Genomic DNA, 19,900 nt, shown 5'->3' with positions numbered 1-19,900 from the left:
GAGGCATTAAGACTGAGGACCTAGTAGCAGTGCCTTTCGGAGCTTAGGTGCAGGGTGTAGACATGTATCGTATATAAAGATAGAGGTAACGTCTGTGACGTCACCTTTAAGATTCTTAAATAGGGGGTGTGAAGCTCAGTCTGGAGGATTTAGTTGTCTTCATCTTGGCAGTGCCTGGCTCCACTTGACAAAGAGGTAGAGCGTGAGAGGAGAGAGGCAGGCGGAGGGTGAAATAGGCAGATAGCTAGCAACCCGTCACGTTATGCTGCCACACGCATTAGGTAAATTGCGGCATGGTAGGACAGTGGGTAGCGCTGGTGCCTCACGGCAAGAAGGTCCTCGGTTCGAATCCCTTCTCCCCTGAGGCGGAGAAGGTTTGATTCTCAGGGCCTCTCTGTGTTTGCACGTTTGGGTTTTCTCCAGGCACTCCTGTTTCCTGCCATCATGCTAGGCGCTGGGTCAGGTTGGCCTACAGTGGCGGTTCAGTCGCCGCATCTCAGGACCAACCCTCCATCCGACCATGCAGTTTTCGTTGTATAATGTATTGTGTATACGTTGTGTAATGACAAATAAAGCACTTTACCTTTACCTAAGGAGCCCTAAATCTCGGCTGTAAACATTTCTGCTGTATATTTTGGCATATCATTACTATTGGAGCTGTGTTCAAGTGGTCATTCGAGGAACTGCAGTTTTTGGCAACACCATAGTCAAACTGAAAAGAATGATGAAAAGACGGAAGAATCGGGTTGGGACTACAGCAAAAATTACTACCGCATTGCGAGAAATTCATTATTTAACAAGTTATTTGGCGTATACGTTAGTCCTCTACACCCACTTACTTATCACACAGAGACCTAAAAAACTAGGATCTTTTGTAGCCAATTATTGACCAAAACAAAATCAGCCAACTCCTGAATGTAGTACATAACCGGCATCTCACAGGAAGAAGGTTCTGGGTTCGGCTGGGGCCTTTCTGGAGTTTGCATGTTCTCCTTGTGCCTGCCTGGGTTTTATCTGGATGCTCCGGCTTCTTCCCATATTCCAAATACGTGCCCGTTTGTGTTAACTGATTCTATGTTGGCCGTCGGTAAGCGTGTGAATGCTTGTTTGTCTTTCTGTGTTAGCCCTGTGATACCCCACCTCTAGCTATATGACACCTTTGAAGGCTCCAGCGACCCTCTAAGGATAAGCGCTTATAGATAACGAATAATAACTATAGTGTATATATAAGATAAGATAGGAGTTTATTTATCCCCGTGGGGAAATTATGTATTTGTTATTGTCTCCCTCTGTCTCCTTTTTTAATGCACCTCCCAACAGATGAATAATATAATAAAATCTGCTTGACGCACAAGTCGAGGGAGGTGTGCATATGTTCTCTGCTGCAAGCAATCTGCATCTCCCTAACTCCCTTCTCTGCTTAGGTTCTCAAAGACCTTTCAGCGCATCTTTGGAGAGGCTTAATTCCCTCCCCGGTTCCTACTGACTTCCTGTTCGTCTCTCCGTGTAGTAGATTTCAGTCATTATTAAGGGGCTAGAGGAGTTGCCCAGTGTTTACATCCATAAGGTCTATGAGTCACCAGGACCTGACCCCCAGCAGCCAGGACTGCAAACACTGGTTGAGATCAAAGCGGTGGAAGGCGCCCTGGGCTTCACCTGACCTGAATTCAATTAAAGCTTTACATGCAGGCAGATCAGAGGGGAGGCTAGGAGAGAGAGAAAAAAAGCAGATACCAAACATTGTCTAGGACAAAACTGCGGGAGAGAAAGAGGCTGGGACTAGTGGAGGGAAGAGAGATGAAACATTACACACTCTAAAGTTCAGTCCGGCTCACACACACGCGTAGACCAAGCTCATAGGTCTCGTCCGTTTACTCAGCCTGTGGGCATATGTGACTTTAATGAGCCAGTGCTGAATGGACATTAGGCGGAGATTCTCACGCTGGAGAGCTGAGTCCAACAGCCCCTCTCTGCTCTGGCATTTTTTGGCAGCCACTTCACAGCGCGGTGTCGAGTTTAGTTGTTAACCACATGTTGGAGGAGCTGAATGAAGACATTTGCTGAGTGCATTCGGTGATCACCATTATAACGCGGAGGCGACGCGAAGCAGAATTATAAACAGAATGAGTTGAGAATGCGGTTTAAAAAATGCCTTGAGGTTGTTGTTGCTCGTGTTGTGGACAGCTACACTGAGCTGTGCATGCAGGGAATGAGGGAGGAATCTGTGACATCTGAGCCATTTTTTTTTTCAAGCTGGAGGTGTCACGGTCAGATCCCGGATGCCTTTGAGGAGATCTGATGCCCCTTCTTTCAAAGTCTGCAGTGACTTTCAAGTGCTTTGCCTATAGGATATACAACCCTTAGTTCAAATATATGCTGTTGTATGTCAAATGCCTCACGTTATATTGGGGCAGACAACATGCAGCAGATAATATTTATTAATTAATTAAGCTCAGTGGTATTTTTCTGCATAAGAAATAACTGGATAAGCAGAAAGCCGAAACAATAAGAGGCTCAGACTGACAGAGATCACTTTCACCATCAGTTATTGATGTGCTCTTCCTCTCACTCCGCCCCCATACAGTAGTCGCGTTACTTTCCCTAAGGGAAGAACAGCAGGCAAGAAAATCACGACTCCGACATTTCTTTACGATCCCCGTCTGCTTGCGCGCACCTATTAGGGCTGCCATATTTCCGATATCACCTGAAGGCAGCAGCAGCAGCATGCCACTTCACCTGAGAGGTTGTGGAGAAGAGGAGCGAGGCAAACCGTAGCCTACAGCAGCTCTGCTGTGCCGAGCCACCATGTGCGAAGACTCTTGAGCGGAAGGAAGAAAAGGGAATCTGCAATTGAGAGAGACTGAACTGGAATAAAGGGACGGATTCGCAGGCACAGAAGCCTCCCCTCGTCTGAGAGATGCTGGAAAAAAATATTTACCAAAAATTGCCAGGATTTATGTGAAAGGAAGTTTGGAGTGACAGCCAGCGGTTGTCTAGCTCGTCTGGTGAGTGCATTCAATGATATTATGAGGCTCTTGGTTTGGTTTAAAACTAATTTAGGCGACTCCTAAAACTTTGGAGTGAACTCTTTTCAGATGGCGTAAAAAAAGTGTTTATATCTGACTTGTGCCAAACAACCAAACGCGTGCATGTGTACGCACGCTTTGCGCACTCTTTCTCTGTCTCACACACACGCGCGCACACACACACACACACTCACCCGAACAGGACAAGTTGTCAAGCTGAATGCAGCACTGGCTTTGTGCAGGGCGCACCAGCCGGATCACTGCAGTCCGGGAAAGAACAGTGAGACAGCGCCATCAATCGCATAGCAGTCACACTCCTGTTTGCATGTAGCGGCGAAGAGGGAAGGTGGTGCAGCTTTGGTCTGGTCCGAGAACAAGAGTCGGGATTACAGTGCGGGAGTGGGGGGGTTGGACGGGATCAGCGCGTTCGTGTCGAATGCATTGCCACCATAAGTCACTCGCTGCCGGGGCACTTTCCCTTCCAGTCCGGCCAAGGACAGAGGCATTAGCGAGAGCGCGGAACACTGATGTCAAAACACATAAAATGCAACAGCTCGCGCTGCGTTTGAAGTATTATTAGGCAATTTATCACCGCGAGTGAAGCTCCTGTAACTGTGGCTTCATTTGCAAAACGGGGGGGGGGGTTCGGGTCGACGACGCAATTATGGAGAAGAGAAAGGCGAGCGTAAATTATTCCAATTAGTCAAAGTGAAAATGATGTTGTTTGCTTATCATCAGCCAAGAGGTCATGCACAAAATAACCTGTCAAAGTAGATGCAGCTGGAGAGGTGAATGCTGGGTTCATTCATTTGGGAAGCGAAAGGTTTTGTCCTTTGTGAAGAGGTTTTTACAAAAAAAAAACAATAAAGGTGATTACTGAAATGATAAAGGAATCTGAATATATTATATAAAAAACATGCATGGGAAAAAGGTCACATTAAGGAGGCACTACTCGTGGGGTAATAGTCGTAAATGACTCTGAAATGTGGATATATTGGTTTGGAAGTTTTAATAAATAGGCTATAGGACGTTTATAATGAACAAGAGGCTATTACTGGGTTGGAAGCAAATGAATTAATACCACACTGATTTATCAGGGGACAGGTCTGCGTCTGAAAATATTTAATGCGACAATAAAAAAACTGTGAATCCAAGTGAACCCGGTCGCAGGTCCGGAGCGGAAAGGTTGCATCCTCCAACCCTCCGGTAAGTAGATCCGGACCTGCGCAGCGCGGAGAGATACCGCTCCGCTCCAGTGCGGGGAGAGAAAGGGGAGGTAGTGAGGGAGAAGAGAGAGGCTGCCTGGTGGTGGCAGATGGAGTAACGGAGAGGAGAGAAGTCCACGTATTACCATGCCGACATTTGGACTACATAAACTACACACAAAACCTCCCAATCTATGAGACTAATAATAGAAGAGGTACGTGAATAGTTATTTTTTATTTTTGAGGTTTTTTTTTTTTTTTTTTCCTAGTGCGCGTATCGCGTCAAAACGAAAAAAAAAAAAAGTTGGAGATGGGTTAGCTGTGCTTTTGTGAGCTGTGGGAAAGAGACCCAGCTTTCTGCGGCTCTTTGGAGAAGTTAAGCTTCAATTAAAGTGGAGCTGGACGGGGTGTTTTTGATAGCATGCTCGTGTAGTTCGTTTTAATAATAGTTCGTGTGCAGTCTGTTTGCTTTTTCTGCTCGGGAAAGGTGCGTTTTTTAAATTTTTCCTTAGGCAAATCTCAGCTCAGCGCACGGGCTGCCATCGTTTCAAGAAGTGAATGGCTGTGGTTGGGGGATGGGGTTAGAAACGGAATAGTCTCGAGGCACCTAACTTATTTTCTTAAACGTTCAACTTTTTTTTTTTTTTTCCTCAATGAAAACGAGTCGCTGGTTTGAGTTTGCAAAAACAAAAACAGCAATGTAGCAATTTAGCTCAACGTGTTTTATTTGTGAATGAGGAAAAAAGCGCTACAAGTTAGTTTGAATTTTTTTTTTTTTTTTTTTTTTTTTTTACAATGGTCGTCCAGAAGCAGATGGTTCTTTTGTACCTGCAGGCGATACTTTTAGATTTAAGTCGACTTAGGCTGGACTCTTGTCACTTATTAACCCCGGCATAACGCATTAATAACTAAACCCCGGGTCGGGTGGTTTTGACACGCCAAAAGTAAATAACGTAGGAGTTTTTATTGGAGGTCTTCGTAGCAACGTCTTGCTTTTATTCGCCGTTGCAGGCTCCGGACTCCCGCACAGAGCTCCCGGACGTTGTAAAGCGGCTGTAAACGAATGAATCTGCACTTTTATTTTTTAAAAGAAAGCAGTTTCACGGTCGTTTGTGACGGCTTATCCCCGAATGCGCTTTTGCAAATACAATCCTCGTGTTTGCTTTACCACAGCACCTTCCTTTTTTTGTGTATTCCCGCAACTGCTCCTATAAGTGTGAGGAAAGTCCAGTGTCATTCTGCATAAGCTGCTGCTGCTGCTGTACCCATTCTGTTGAATTCCTCATCTGCCTTTCCGCACAAGAGAAAATAAAAATATGTTTGTTCTTCAACGAGGAAATTAAAGATTGCTTTGTTGATGTCTTCTCTGAACTCATAAAGGTTTTAGTGGACTTCCTCATTTCCCCCGTATTTGGCGTCCGCCGCTGTGCAAACATGGGAGCAGAGCATGGCTCAGATCTCGTCACCTGACCGGCTGCTTCGTTTTACTTCCACATGGAACCTATTTGGCCATTTATCAGCCGAGCCATCGCTTGTCATGACATTTGAAGGAGTCTGGGAATGGGCGCAGGGAGGAAAGGAACGCAGCTCTGTGGCTGTTTCCCCCTGTGGCTCAGACAGGGAGCGATAGTGGCAAACGCTTATTTCACATTCTTTGCTACTTTAATTCTATTACTACGACCACAGCTTATTAAATATTTGCATGTGATCACGACACTGAAAATCTCAAATGTTTTTTTTTTTTCTTCTGTTTTTTCCAGGTGGTTCTGTGAAGCTCAAGGTACGATAATGGGGAAGCACTTGGTTCCGCTGCTTGTGCTGCTTGTGCAGCTCTTCTGTGGCTGTGCAGGGAAGCAGAGGATGCCGAGGTCCCCCTCCATTCAGTTCACCCACTCTGTTTACAATGCCACCATATACGAGAACTCTGCTGCTAAGACTTACGTAGAGAGTCACACCAAGATGGGGATCTATATCACGGACCCGGCATGGGAGGTACGGTACAAAATCATCTCGGGAGACAATGAGAACTTATTCAAAGCAGAGGACTACATGCTGGGAGATTTCAGTTTTTTGCGAATAAGGACCAAAGGAGGCAGCACTGCCATTCTGAACCGGGAGGTTAAAGACCACTACGTGCTTACTGTTAAAGCTTCGGAGAGGGGCACCAATTTGGAGTGTCGCACCAGAGTTAGGGTGCAGGTACTGGACACCAATGATCTGAGGCCTCTGTTCTCACCAACGTCCTATAGCATCTCTCTGCCAGAGAACACGGCCATACGCACCAGCGTGGCCAAGGTCACGGCGACTGACGCAGACATCGGTACGAATGGAGAATACTACTATAGTTTCCGGGAGTGGACGGACATGTTTGCGGTGCACCCAACGAGCGGTGTGGTGACACTGACCGGCAAACTGGACTTCTCGGAGACAAAGCTGTACGAGTTGGAGATCCTTGCAGTCGACAGAGGGATGAAGCTGTATGGCAGCAGTGGTTTCAGTAGCATGGCCAAACTCACGGTTAGAGTGGAGCAGGCCAATGAGCACGCACCGGTAATTACCGCGGTAACGTTGGCTCCCTCAGATGCAGACCATGATCCCACGTATGCCATCGTGACGGTGGAAGACAACGACCAGGGACCAAACGGAGAGATAGCATCTTTGAGCATTGTGGCCGGCGACCCCCTGCAGCAGTTCAAGGCTGTAAGAACCAGTCCTGGGAGCAAGGAGTATAAAATAAAAGCGGTCAAAGAGGTTGACTGGGACAGCCAGCCTTTTGGATACAACCTCACTTTACAGGCAAAGGACAAAGGCAGTCCTCCTCAGTTTTCATCCGCTAAACTGGTACATGTCACTTCTGCACTGTTCAAAGCGGGCCCTCCCATATTTGAGAAGGCGGTTTACAGAGTCAATCTGAGCGAATTCGCCCCTGTTCACACTCCTGTCACTATGGTAACAGCTGTGCCAAAATATCCACAGCTAAAATATGCTTTTAGAAACAAATCTGACAAGAACATGTTTGCCATCAATCCAGATACCGGCTTAATCAGTACTGCAGGACCAATCAATGCTGATGTTTCCTCCCAGTTTGAGCTAGACGTCATCACCAGTGACAAAAAAGCGGCAACGAAAGTGATCGTTGACGTCATTGATGTAAATAACAATGCGCCTGAGTTCCAGCAGACATCTTACAAGGCCAGTGTTGATGAGAACGTACCCATAGGGACCAGCGTGGTAACCGTTAAAGCCACTGATCTAGACAAAGGGGAGAATGGCTATGTGACCTACAGCATTACTAATGTGAGTCCCCAGCCGTTTGTCGTTGACTACTTTTCTGGTGTCATATATACCTCAGAGGTCCTAGATTATGAGCTCATGCCTAGGATTTATAGTCTCAAAGTCAGGGCATCGGATTGGGGATCCCCTTTCCGGAGAGAGGTGGAGGCATCGGTCACCATAACGTTAAATAACCTAAACGACAATAAGCCGTTGTTTGAAAATGTAGACTGTGAAGTAACTGTGCCGAGGGATCACGGCGTGGGAGAACAGATAACAACAGCATCTGCCATAGACGCTGATGAGCTGCAGCTTGTACGGTACTATATCAAAGCGGGAAATGATCTCGATCTGTTTGATCTGAACCCAAACTCTGGCATACTTTCACTGAAGCACACGCTGAGTGAGGGCGAGGCAGCTAAAGTCTCCTTTCATAGTTTACAAATCATTGCAACCGACGGCGAACAAGAGACCCGGCCAATGATCATGAACATATCTGTCGTCACGGCCCGCAAGCCCGTCCAGTTAAAGTGTGTTGAAACCGGCGTCGCTACTATGCTGGCTGAGAAACTACTGCAGGGCAGCAAAATCCACACGCAAACGGAGCCGGATGACAACTTTATGGACATTCATTCAGTGAACCGGTACACTCCTCAGTTTGAAGAGTCCTTTCCAAGCGTTATTGAAGTCAAAGAGGACCTCCCCGTTGGGGCCCGGATTGTCCATTTAAGTGCCACAGATGCAGATAGCGGCTTCAATGGCAAACTAGTCTATGTTATTTCAGGAGGAGATACAGAAAGCCGCTTCATAGTGGACATGGAAACCGGTTGGCTTTTGGTTTATTCTCCTCTTGATCGGGAAACAACAGACCATTACACCCTCAACATTACCGTTTATGATCTTGGAATACCACAGAAATCCACATCGCGCCTCTTGGATGTTAAAATTATCGACGCCAACGATAACAGCCCTCAGTTTTTGCAAGATTCCTACTCAGTCGAAATAAGCGAGAGCACACCTGTCGGGACTGAAATTATCCAGGTGGATTCAACGGACAAGGATCGCGGCGATAATGGAATGGTTAAGTATTCAATTCTCGGAGGAACAGATCATTTCGCCATCAATGAGATATCTGGTGTGGTGACTGTGACGAAGCCATTGGATCGCGAGCTCCAACCATTTTACATCCTGAAGATTGCAGCACGTGACCAGGCCGTGAACGAGCCTCAGTTAGTGTCCACGGTGCCGCTCAAAATCACCTTGGAAGATGTAAATGATAATCCACCAAAATTCGTTCCCCCCAATTACCGTGTGAAGGTCAGGGAGGACCTTCCTATCGGTACTGTAATCATGTGGCTGGAGGCTCATGACCCCGATATTGGACCTTCCAGTCAGGTACGATACAGCCTTATTGATAACGGAGATGGGAATTTCGAGGTAGATAAACTCAGCGGAGCATTGCGGATTGTCCAGAACCTAGATTACGAGACCAAGCAGGTTTATAATCTGACAGCAAAAGCCAAAGACAAAGGGAAACCCATATCTTTGTCGTCGACCTGCTTCATTGAGGTGGATGTGGTGGATGTGAATGAGAATCTCTTCAGGCCTTTGTTCAGGTCGTTCGTCGAAAAGGGATTTATAAAAGAGGACGCACTCGTTGGGACTTCGGTGATGACTGTAACAGCTGAAGACGAAGACAGAGGACAAGACGGAGAGATTCGATATTCCATACGAGAGGGGTCTGGCCTGGGAATATTTTCCATTGATGAGGAAACTGGTGAGTCTTCTTTGTTCAACATCTGTCATCTATCTGTCCCATCTGTGAGAAGTTGATTTCTGACATGTATCATCTTAAAAGACTGGCATAAGGAAAGTTTTATGCAGCTAGACTTTATTCAGTTGTCTTCTACCGTGTGGAACAATGAGGTAAGAGTGTATTCTAGGAGAGGGGTGCAGTTCCTGATTCCATTCATTTTTCTTCTTTGGGAGAATTGACGGCAGGAACAGATGGACCATCTGTCTCTCAGACCTGTGTAGACATTCCTGTGAAGTTACCGCGGTACAGAGACGATTCTGAGTGATTTCACCTCCTCTCTTCTGCGGCCATGCTCTCACTGTACAAATAAATACTCATTTATAATGATAGTTTCCATTTTGAAATGTTGATATCTATTTGACTGAAGGTTTAGAGATTCTAATGGATTCTATAACAGCAACTGCACGGAGCTGATGACAATGATTTTCTTGTGGATTTCTTATTAGGTTGCAGAAGATATGTTAATACTTTTTCAGCTGCCCAGAATAATTTCAGCAGCTGACTCAAATTAGCTCAAAATAAGCAGTCTGGAATTCTAGGAGTTCATAGCCAAAACCTAACAATCACCTGAGCTGGATGTTTTGGTCTCGGCTCGCTGCCCTCCTTTTTTAAACTTGGAAACCACATTCTTGGGTGGCTTAGTGTGACTTTTCCCCATTTGAAATTAAATTTCTCAGTGCACTATACATATTTAACGCCTCAATGAGGCAGTGAAACTTAATGCATAATACATTGATTTCTCTCGGCACGTGTAACCTCAAAGGTTCATATCTACATAAAAAAAGCAGCACATGCGATTTATCAGTCTGCTGCTGACTTTTGAGTGTTGTAAAAGTACTTATATTTTTTGTAGGTTAATGTTTATTAAGAATAAGGTATGTGTAAATTATTCAGTACCTTGAGAGCACATTTCCTCAGTGAAACTACTCTGGAAATACTTTGCCTGGTGAAGTTAGCAGGAGGAGATGAGCCTTTATGAAGGTTGCATCCTCTTGGGCCGTTTGTCAGCTGCGGGTGTGTTTGCAATTGTTTCTGCGATAGTGGTTGGAGATTTGATTTGTAATATGATTTTGTTTCATGGAGAGAGAGATGCAGGGATATTTGAAGCTTGAACTACTGCCTCTCTGTTTTAATGCAAGGTTTCTTCCTGTCTTTTTTAAATCCTGTATCGGAAGTTACATTTTGCTGGAATATACAGTGCAGATTTAAAATGGACGACAGTGTTACTTTAGGCTGTAGGTGGTGTCAGTTTTTTTCTTATACCGTGGTAACATTTTACCATGGCGCATGGCGTATGATGGTGTTGTGATAAAAAGAAAAGGGGAAGTCATTGTCGCGCGTGTAGCAATATACGGTGTTGTCTAATACCAGTCATTTTGACAAGCCTGGCTGATTTTGAATGCGCTTGACCTGTTATGTTGTCGCACTGCAAATAAATATACATGCAGCACAAAATTACCACACCACCATCTCCACCTCATCTCTACCCCTAAACCATTCTTCTTTTTCTTATGGATGTTTTCTTTAGTTAGTTTTGCAAGCTATGCTCTGCTAAAATGTCATGTCAAAAAAAAAAAAAAAATAGCTCCTTGAACACAAGCAATTTGATAAAACGTCTGAAGAACAAACGCCGAACAGAGTTATAGGAGTTTTGCTAATGCTGGCAGCAGGAAACGGCAGCTTTGCAACCGTGCTACCAGAGCTGTGCGACCTAATGAAAATGCATTTCAGGACCCTGTGGCGGGACGTTTTAGCCTCCAGCATCACCACAGATATTTGGACGAGCAGCACCCAGAATATTTTCAGTGCCATGCAGCACAGTTCATGCTGTTAATAAAGTGTGTTTAATCGAGACAAGAGCACGTCTTCTGAGTTGTCATATACCGGTTTTCTAAGTACCGGTAGTAAATACTCTGTAGGGCACACATCCTGAGAGCTTGACTGGATCTTCTTCTTAATCCCATAGGCCTATATTAAGTGATTATCTGGAGGTGCAATGATAGGATTGTCCGGGGCTGGGTCCTATTATTACGGATTACATCTGAGGTCAGTAGACAACTAAATACAGCCAAGGTGGTAATGCCCCTCCTATGATTTCACGAGACGAAGGGTGTGGTTCGTTGGGCTACCATATGCCGTTAAGAATATTATGCTTCCAAAAGGAAATATAAGCATGGGTGCACACCCCGCTATATACTCAGCGGTGCAGCTGCATGTTGTGAATCGTAACCAGTATGTTTTAAAAGGGTTTAAAATTAGAAAACAAATGGAAAAGCGGTACGGGGAAAACTGCCAGGAGATACGCACCTTCAGTTTTGAAAAGTTTTTTTTTGAAAGAGTGGAAAAGAGGGAAGGACAACATGACAACGTCTTTTCATGTTTCACTCCATGCCTGTAATCCTAAACCCATGCAACCCATTAAGAGTAATCTTTGTAATGCAGTGTTTTGCTAGCTCTATCACCACTATTCCTTCAGCTGTTCATCTAATCATCTTATAGTCGTATTAATGTTGCTGTTTTATTGCGGATATCACTGTCACTAAACATTGCTCTGGAAGGCATCGAGTTCTGTTGCGGTTGATGCAAGTAGGCAGTGAATCTTGTGGAGTATGTAACTAACAAAAATCTGAATGTTTAGAACATGCAGAGAAGCCTTCTTACAAACCTGATTTTCTCAAACCATGCGAGGAACAAGTTATCTTTTTGAGAAATGGAGATGAAATTTGAAAGTACTTTTTGTTTTATTCTGCGTATACATCAACTTCAGAGACATAAAACACACTCTTATTCAAACCACGTCTTCTCCCTCTGTTCCGTTTCCTCTCCGTCAGACTGTTCAGGGAGTCCATGGCAACTGTTTGTCCAGACATTCTCTGTGTTATTAAAAGCTCTGTGGCCACTGGATCGGTGCCATCTTAATTTAAACGTACTCTTATCAAGAGGGCCCCTTCCCATGCTGTATGGACTTAACTTAACCGCTCCTCGCTTTACTTGGAAGGCTTGCCGAAAGGCCGTTTATCTCCAGTGGGGACCAAAATCACTAGAAAAGACAGAGAGCACTGGAAGCTTTCTGTGTGGTTAACGTTACATGTTTTCTAATTAAGAGGTTCAGCAGAAAACAAAGGTCGCTGTTCGCTTTTTGTCCCGGTTTAAGAAATATATCCACATCCTACAATAGAAAGACTAGACTCGCAGAATCCTAAGTGGCTGGCTACTGTCTTACATATTGGGGGCTGTAGAGGTCAACCGTTATTGGTTTTCAAGGACTGCTGTCAATTTTGAAAAGGCAAGCGTAGCAAATGGCTAATATAATGACTTTTTTCTTTGAGCTTTTTTTTTTCTCTTTAAGGGCCTTTCTGCTAGGACTCTAAAATCTTTAAAAACCTATTTGGAAAAAAAAAACACGGTTCCTGAGATGAATGCACACTGCTCAGTTGGTAGTATGACTGTAGAGTAATCGTAAAAAACGCTACACACACAGTATGTGGGACACTACTGGTAGAAATGTCACACTACTCGCTGATTTAATACAGACATAGAAGCTTGTGTCTTGACAGAGGAGTATAATCAGTAAAATAAGCATACAAACCAACCCTATTGATAATTGCAGTTGAAAAAAAACATTCCCTTAAGGGTAACTTCCTGTCGAAACAGACTACAATAAAATATTATGATTAACCTAAGCATGTCTCCACTTCTCAAAGTGCAGCTGACTCAACCTGACACACCTTAAACCAGGCAAAAATCAACAGATAAAGAAGGTAGGGGACTTTTTTATTGCCGGTGAGTAATCGCCCTTCAGTTTTATCCTTTATCCGGAACAACAAAAGGTGATTGTTGAAGTCAGGAATCGGTGTACTAATGAATCAAAAGCCTAGATAGACAGTAAAATCACCTTCACAGGATGACTTTTTCATCAATAAACCATTGCACCGTTCAAGATCGTGCCCTTAAGATCTGTAACCAAATTATTTGAGGTGCTTGGAGACGTTTCCTTTGTTTGCTGTCTGATATGGTCGACAAATGCTGCGTTTAACAAGTCCTTAACCTCTTGATAAGCATTGAACTCAAACTTAAAATATCACAATGCATTTCTCTCTCTTGTGTATGTCTTTTTTCTCACACATATTGAGAATTTTGGTATCAGCTTTTTTTTCTCAAAAAGGAAGGAGTAATATATGAGTGCTCCCACGGTGGAGATGATTTAGAGTAGACAGAACTCACTTTGAAAATATATTCACCGCGAGCCGTGTCTCGGTTTAAAGTAAAAGTATCGGGGTGTACAAGGTGACCAGAGCAGAGCGTGTTGAGTCTACATGAGGCGCAGATGCTGATTGTATAATGTATGCATTGCCCTTTCTTGTTGGATAAAATATGCATTGCCCTTTCACTTGAAGCTGTTTGCAGCCTCTGCTGTGAAAGCGTTCTTTGTGAGGCAAATGAAACAGTTTGATGCATAATGACAAAAGTGCTGTTCCATTTCCACCAAAAAACTCGCCAAGCCCTTCACTTCTTTTTCCATCGTCTTCGTGGCAAGGCAAACAGATCCTTTACATCCTTGTTCATGGTCGGCCCTTTGGCACCAGCTATAGCTTTAAAAGTGGAAACTGTTGCCCTGTGTCCCTAATTTTCTATTCGGGGAGCTACATGTTGGAGATAAAAGTTGGACTGCGAAGTGGCACATGATTCCAAATAGTCTTTGCTTGAGTGCTGTTACTGTGGAGATGGGACCAGGAATGTGCAGCGGGACAAAGTTGATTGTAGGTTGCTAAATGAAAAACACACTTTCCCCAGTTAAAAGTATGCTGTTCTCTCAGTCCATTAAATCTTTTTAAAGAAACCTACAGCTGCCTCGTGTAGAGGACGTGCTTCATTGTGTGTTAACTCATGTCACGTCAACGTTCACTCATGAATTACATCAATGTTTTTTTTTTATACCTGTTGATGTAGTGCGCATTTTATATTTTTGAAGTCTTGTCTTTTGTTACTGGGCCCCAGGGAGCATTTGGAAGTCCAATACAGTGCGGGGAGTGGATTTGCTTAATTTCAACAAAATCGATGCTAAAATATAGATTTCTTGTTCAGCCACCGGTGCTAAACAGAACACTGTCCTTTGGTGCCATGTTAAACATAAAGTACTACAAACAGCGGCGTGTTGTGTAAACACCGGCGTCCTCCCTCCCCGCGGACGCATTTGAGTGTCTCCACTGTGGATTCTCTAAACTTAATTATCGACATGCTTTTATCCTGTTATTCAAGTTTCAGCGACTGTTTCGAGCATTTACAGCCAATTTCATGCCGTCTGGCACTTGACAGCCTTGACCACAAATACACTCGAGTGCAGTGAAGTGGGGTTACAAAAAATGGATGTGCTCGTCAGCCAAAAACTCTTCTGACCATGTTGGATGTCATTAAACATATTTAACTGACAGGCTTTCTGATTTATTTGGTCATCATTCAATACATTGACTATAACATGTTGCCTTTGTTGACGTCTCATAAATTAAGGAGAAATGAGGCCTTACCTCAAAGGACAGTGTTAAAATATTTAGGACTGTAAAAGGTGCACGTACACCGATCAGGCATAATATTATGACCACCTTCCTAATATTGTGTGGGTGTCCTTTGTGCCTCCAAAACAGTTGTGACTCACCGTGGGCCTACTGAGGGTGTCCTGTGGTGTCTGGCAACACAATGTTGTAAGTGGGGGCCTTTGGGTCCTATGGGTTGAGGGGAGGGGCCTCTGTGGATCGTCCCACAGATACTTTATCAGTTTGGGATCTAGTGAATTTGGAGGCCAGGTCAACACCTTGTGCTGTTTTAAACTGTTTGTGTGTGTGTGTGCTGGGGATGGCTGCTGCCATCAAGGAGTGTCATTGCTATGGGTTGGGGGCGCCTGGTCTGGTCTAGGTGGGTGGTACATGTCTAAGTAACATCCACACCAATGCTAGGTCCAAAAGTTTCCCAGCGGAACATTGTATTGTCACAAGATGATCAATGTTATTCACTTCTCCTGTCAGTGGTTTTAATGTTGTGGCTGATCGGTGTGTGTAGAGTTAATTACTCTGTCTTGTGGAGTTAGTTAAGGGTGAATTTAACACTTTAAGTGCCCGCACAAAGACTATCTGGAACTCTTATTTGATGCAAAGTAAATGCAGTAGAAGGCCCAGTCAGCACATTGGTCAAGACTTATTGGTCAGATAATTTTCTGCCTTGAACAATAGGACAATTAGCAGTAAATCTTGGTAAATTGGATTGCATTCTTCATCAACATTCCTCCCCCAGATTTGTGGTCTGAACGGCCAAACACGCCTTTCCGTTGTGAACTTTGCACCGTGCGTTTTTAGCGAATCCATGAACCCATAATGCCAAACGAGGGATCGCACTGGTACAAACTGTTACTGGATCTGGCCCATAATGCAGTGCCATAACAGCGTTACATTTGGTTGTTGTTAACATTTATGTTGTGACCATAAGGAAATATTGATCTGCAGATTGGCTCGTCTTCTTGTGTGGTTTGTAGAGTGGTATGTGAGGAGAGTGCATGATTCTCTGCTCATATTATGTTCTCCTGGGATATTTTTTTGCCGCCAGCTGCAAGTCTACAGTACAGAGAATACAGTGGTAATACATATGGATCAATATTGTTGTAGAACCAGAGAGAGCCGCTTTGTGTCGTATGATAGAAAGATATTCAGAGGGGTGGGGTGTAGAAATGAATGGGCATTGTTATCAGAGGAAGAGAGCTCTTCAGGGCTAGTAGGTGTAGTATCTGCTCCTGAATAATACTGTGATGCTGAAGTAAGTACTGCTCTGAGGCCTTTATGAAGGCCTTTGAAACAACACTGTTCCCACTAACAATGGAGCCTTTGTATCGTCAGCTAAATCTCAAAAGCTATCTCAACTGGAATTAACGGCCTTTTTAAAAAAATAAAAAATGTGGCAAGAAAATCCATTCAGTCATGCATCACAGATATGTATCCACTTGATCAAAATGTTTGTGCTCATTCCAATTCAGGAGTGATTTCCATGTTTGCTTTGCACGTGGATTAGTTTTTTCTTTTTTCGCTTTTTCATGGTTCACTGTCACCTCCACTGCCTGCGCTGGTGTTTGTACTGTAAGAACTTTTCTTGACAGCCATTTTTCTGCCACTACCAACAGTTTATAACGTGCTCAGGGACGCATGAAGTGGATATGGCTCTCTGGCTCAAGAGGCTCTAACAGTTTGTCCGGTCTGTTAAAGGAGATAAGATAGACGTGGTTTTTGTGTGATGCTGTATGATCATTAATTCTACATCTCTTCCAGAAATAAAATACAACAATACATTTATAGAAGATTTTTACTGGGTTTTGATGCGGCAGTGAGATTTATCTGAGATTCTGAGATGTTTGAGTGACACTGCTGCAGAGGTTTTACTGATTCAGATAAATTAAAATCACCCGCTAGTAGCCAGACACATTTGTCTGAAATAAATAAATGAATTGTTGAATTTAAGAACAGTGTATTTGTGTTAAGTGTTTTGCTTCGGACTGATAATCTCCTTATCACATAGCTTTAACTGAAATATTTTTAGACCATGCATGAGCTCTTTCAAGTTTTCAAAGGGTTCAGACATTAATAAAAACAGGCTTAATATATTTAAAACACAGATCTTGCCTGTAGATGTCTGGGAACTGAGGGATGATGTGACGCGAAGTTGCTGGGTAACAAAAAAGCTTAGTCCCGGGACTCTTTGTATTACACTAGCCTCAACGACGAGGTAGTGGAATTTGAAGCATTTTGCCAAGGCTGTGGAAAAAGAAGGGGGTGGAGGGCACTGAGAAAGTTTATGTACGCATGTGAGCTGGAGGCCTGAGAAGGCTGAGGAATGTGGGACAGGGGTGAGCCAAATTAACGGAGGTAGTTCAAAGGAAACCCCAAACTTTTTAGTGTCGGAATGAACGAGGAAGAACCGGCTTGTGTTGAATTCACCGGAACATGATCACAACTTTTTAAGGTCAGGGCCAAAGCACAAGAGACAAACCGGATTCTGTCAGCCTTAATCTTGTATTGACAGCTGTAACTAAATTTAAAACTTAACTTTGTCGCACCGGATAACTTCTGACACGCAGTGGTTGGTTTATCCACGGTTCAGACTGTGGATAACCGTGTCTTCACTTTTCAGCTTCTGAACAATAAACTCATTGTGTATTTGCGCAGGATGTTGATTTAAGCACGCACATACATAAAATACCTGCTGGTCTCGATAGTTGAACATCTGCTGGCTGTCTGTAGGCTCGACCACACTGCCACCGTGCTCAAGTAGCTTTGAAGAACAAAGCCGGAGGGAAGAGAAAAGAGCGAGGGGGGGAGAAAAACGGAAAGCAAATCTGGCAGAGGCTGTTGCGCAGTCTGTTTTTTTTTTTTTTCTTGTGGCCTAAGGGCAGGTTTTGTTTCTTCCTTACTGGGTAGGCTAGGTATATAGAATGGGTGTGGCAGCGGAATTCTTCAGATTCATCTTTCATGTGCTTTGTTAGCAACTATTCATCCAGAGGCCGTTGCAGATAGCCGCAGATATGTGCCGCTTTATACTTTTCAGGTCAGTTTGATATAAATATGAACAAAACAGAACTGGAAAGTGCGGACAGTTGCTTTCGTCGCAGTGTTTCAAACTGCAAAAATGTGAAGTTATCTTCTGTGTTTTGGTAGCTACGGGGCTAAGAGCTGCACGCTTAAAAAGCATGACCCTGGTGAAAATTGCTCTGTTGCCCTGGCGTCTGCCACTCAAACAGAGGAGCAGTCAAGCATGGGCTTCTCCTTGGCCGGAGCACAAAAGATGTCTCATACTTTCCCGATTGCCTCGTCTTCCGTCTTGTGCTTTGTCTTATTAGCACGCGTGCATGTGCACACTTGACTACCTTCGCTCTGCTGTACCTCTCTCACCACTTTCACCTGCTCGTTTATTCTCATCTTCAACATTCTTTATTTAATGTTCTCCTTTTCCCGCTGCTTCCCCGCTATCTGAAACATTTATTATATCCTTTGGTGTCTCTGCTCAGGACGCCTCGCATAATCTTTTCTTATTTATGTTGAACACTTGCAATTTCCTGCATGTTTTTTTTTTTTTTTTTTTGTCAGCGTCAGTATTTAACTTAGTCACTATCTTTTTATCAGTTTTTCGCTCTCCGACTCAGCTTTAAGCCATTACTTTGTCTATACAAAGCTGTCTAATTTGCATTCTAGATACACTGGCCAGCGTTTTCTTTGCCATTGGACTCTTGGCTTCAGGAAACATTGGGGACCTACTTATTTTCCCATGGCTGACTACTTGCCTTGTTGCGAGCCCCAAGCTAAGCAGAGAGAGCTCTAATGATGACTAATGACAAGAGAGGATCCCAGGAAGAAAATGCAGGGAAACTGAGGTAAAGCGGGGCGAGAGAATAAATGAGCTGTGCCTCCGAACTCCCGTCGTTTGTTTTGAGAATTTTGTGACAAGTCGTGTTGGGCGTTATCCCAAGGCAAAAAGCCAGTGTGCTCTCAGTAACGCTCCCCGTCGTCACAGATCATCAGGTTACAGTTGATGAACAAAAGCGACAGCAGCACAAAGGCATCCTATGTAAACTGTTTGAACCTTTGAAATGCTTCTTGAAGGTTTAGTGGAGGCTTCATATCTGGGCCACTGGGAACTGGAGGTGTATTATAGATTCAGCCGATGACATGATTCATTTAGTTTCATAAAACTCTGTTGCAGTTGTTAAGGTTTTATAGATACGACCGACATGGAAATGGTTGTTATTATAAAGGTTGTCATGGTTTCCGGAGTCTGGGACATATTTGTGTGTTTATGTTGGCATTAAATTTGGTGCTTGCTAAAATAATAGGACACCAAATGCGCAAGCTATCCGGATAATATTCTGTTGTTGCCATATTTGCAGCTCTTTGTTTTCCCTCTGTGAACCTTTTATTGTTTGTTCTTACTGTGATTGAGGATATTTAACCCTGCCAAAGCACCGAAAGGAAAAAAAAAAAGTCAACTCGTTCATTATTGATTTTTTGCTGTGTGATTTTGTTTGATTATCCGACGGATGCGTTACAGTCAACAGGAACTCAGCAGCACAAACACACGGAAGAATTTTATGTTGATGATAATTGGCGAAAATGTTCTCATTCGTTAGTCGTATCATAACCTTTCCACTGCCGCCTCTGAACTGTTAGCAGGATCACTGTTTGTTTACAGAAACATTGCCTAGCATCGGGTTTATTGTGACAGCTTTGCTCTTGTGTAAAGTAAAAGCAGAAAGAAGTTGGTCCTAGTGAAACGTAACACAACAAATAGAAGTCTGGAAGACTTCTCAAGAGTGAGGGCGGAAACTTAGCCGTGTGCACGCGCCCTCGTCCCCGAAACTGAAACACCTACCCCTGCTTAAAGACTCACACTTATCCCTGCCTACAGTTCATTGTAGCTGCTGAGCACCTGGTGAGTGCTTTTAAGTGGGGTCAGATGTGGATGAAAAGCTCTAAAGCAAATTCACTCCAGTGAACTTTACAGTTAGCTCGTCCTCTGAAATAACGGAACTGCTAGCCAAGCATTTAAACATC

At 43.9% G+C, this 19,900-nt stretch overlaps 1 protein-coding gene across 3 annotated transcripts in view; it reads left to right on the top strand.

Moving 5' to 3' along the window:
- The first annotated feature begins 2,874 nt into the window (after window positions 1-2,874).
- Window positions 2,875-19,900, top strand: part of fat1a (FAT atypical cadherin 1a) — a 71,973-nt gene continuing 54,947 nt past the window's right edge. For 2 of the 3 annotated variants that reach the window (XM_084574113.1, XM_084574115.1), the window contains exons 1-2: window positions 4,331-4,446; window positions 5,992-9,281. In XM_084574113.1, coding sequence (XP_084430239.1) covers window positions 6,020-9,281 — 3,262 coding nt within the window. In that variant the 5' untranslated portion in view covers window positions 4,331-4,446; window positions 5,992-6,019. Of the gene's footprint in view, window positions 3,006-4,330; window positions 4,447-5,991; window positions 9,282-19,900 lie in introns of those variants that run through there. The other variant, XM_084574114.1, reaches the window with a different exon arrangement.

This window comes from Chelon labrosus, assembly GCF_963514085.1.
Source record: "Chelon labrosus genome assembly, chromosome: 2".
Taxonomy (NCBI): Eukaryota; Metazoa; Chordata; class Actinopteri; order Mugiliformes; family Mugilidae; genus Chelon; species Chelon labrosus.
The sequence above is the reverse complement of the archived record's forward strand: the minus strand, read 5'-3'. Positions and strand labels throughout refer to the sequence as shown.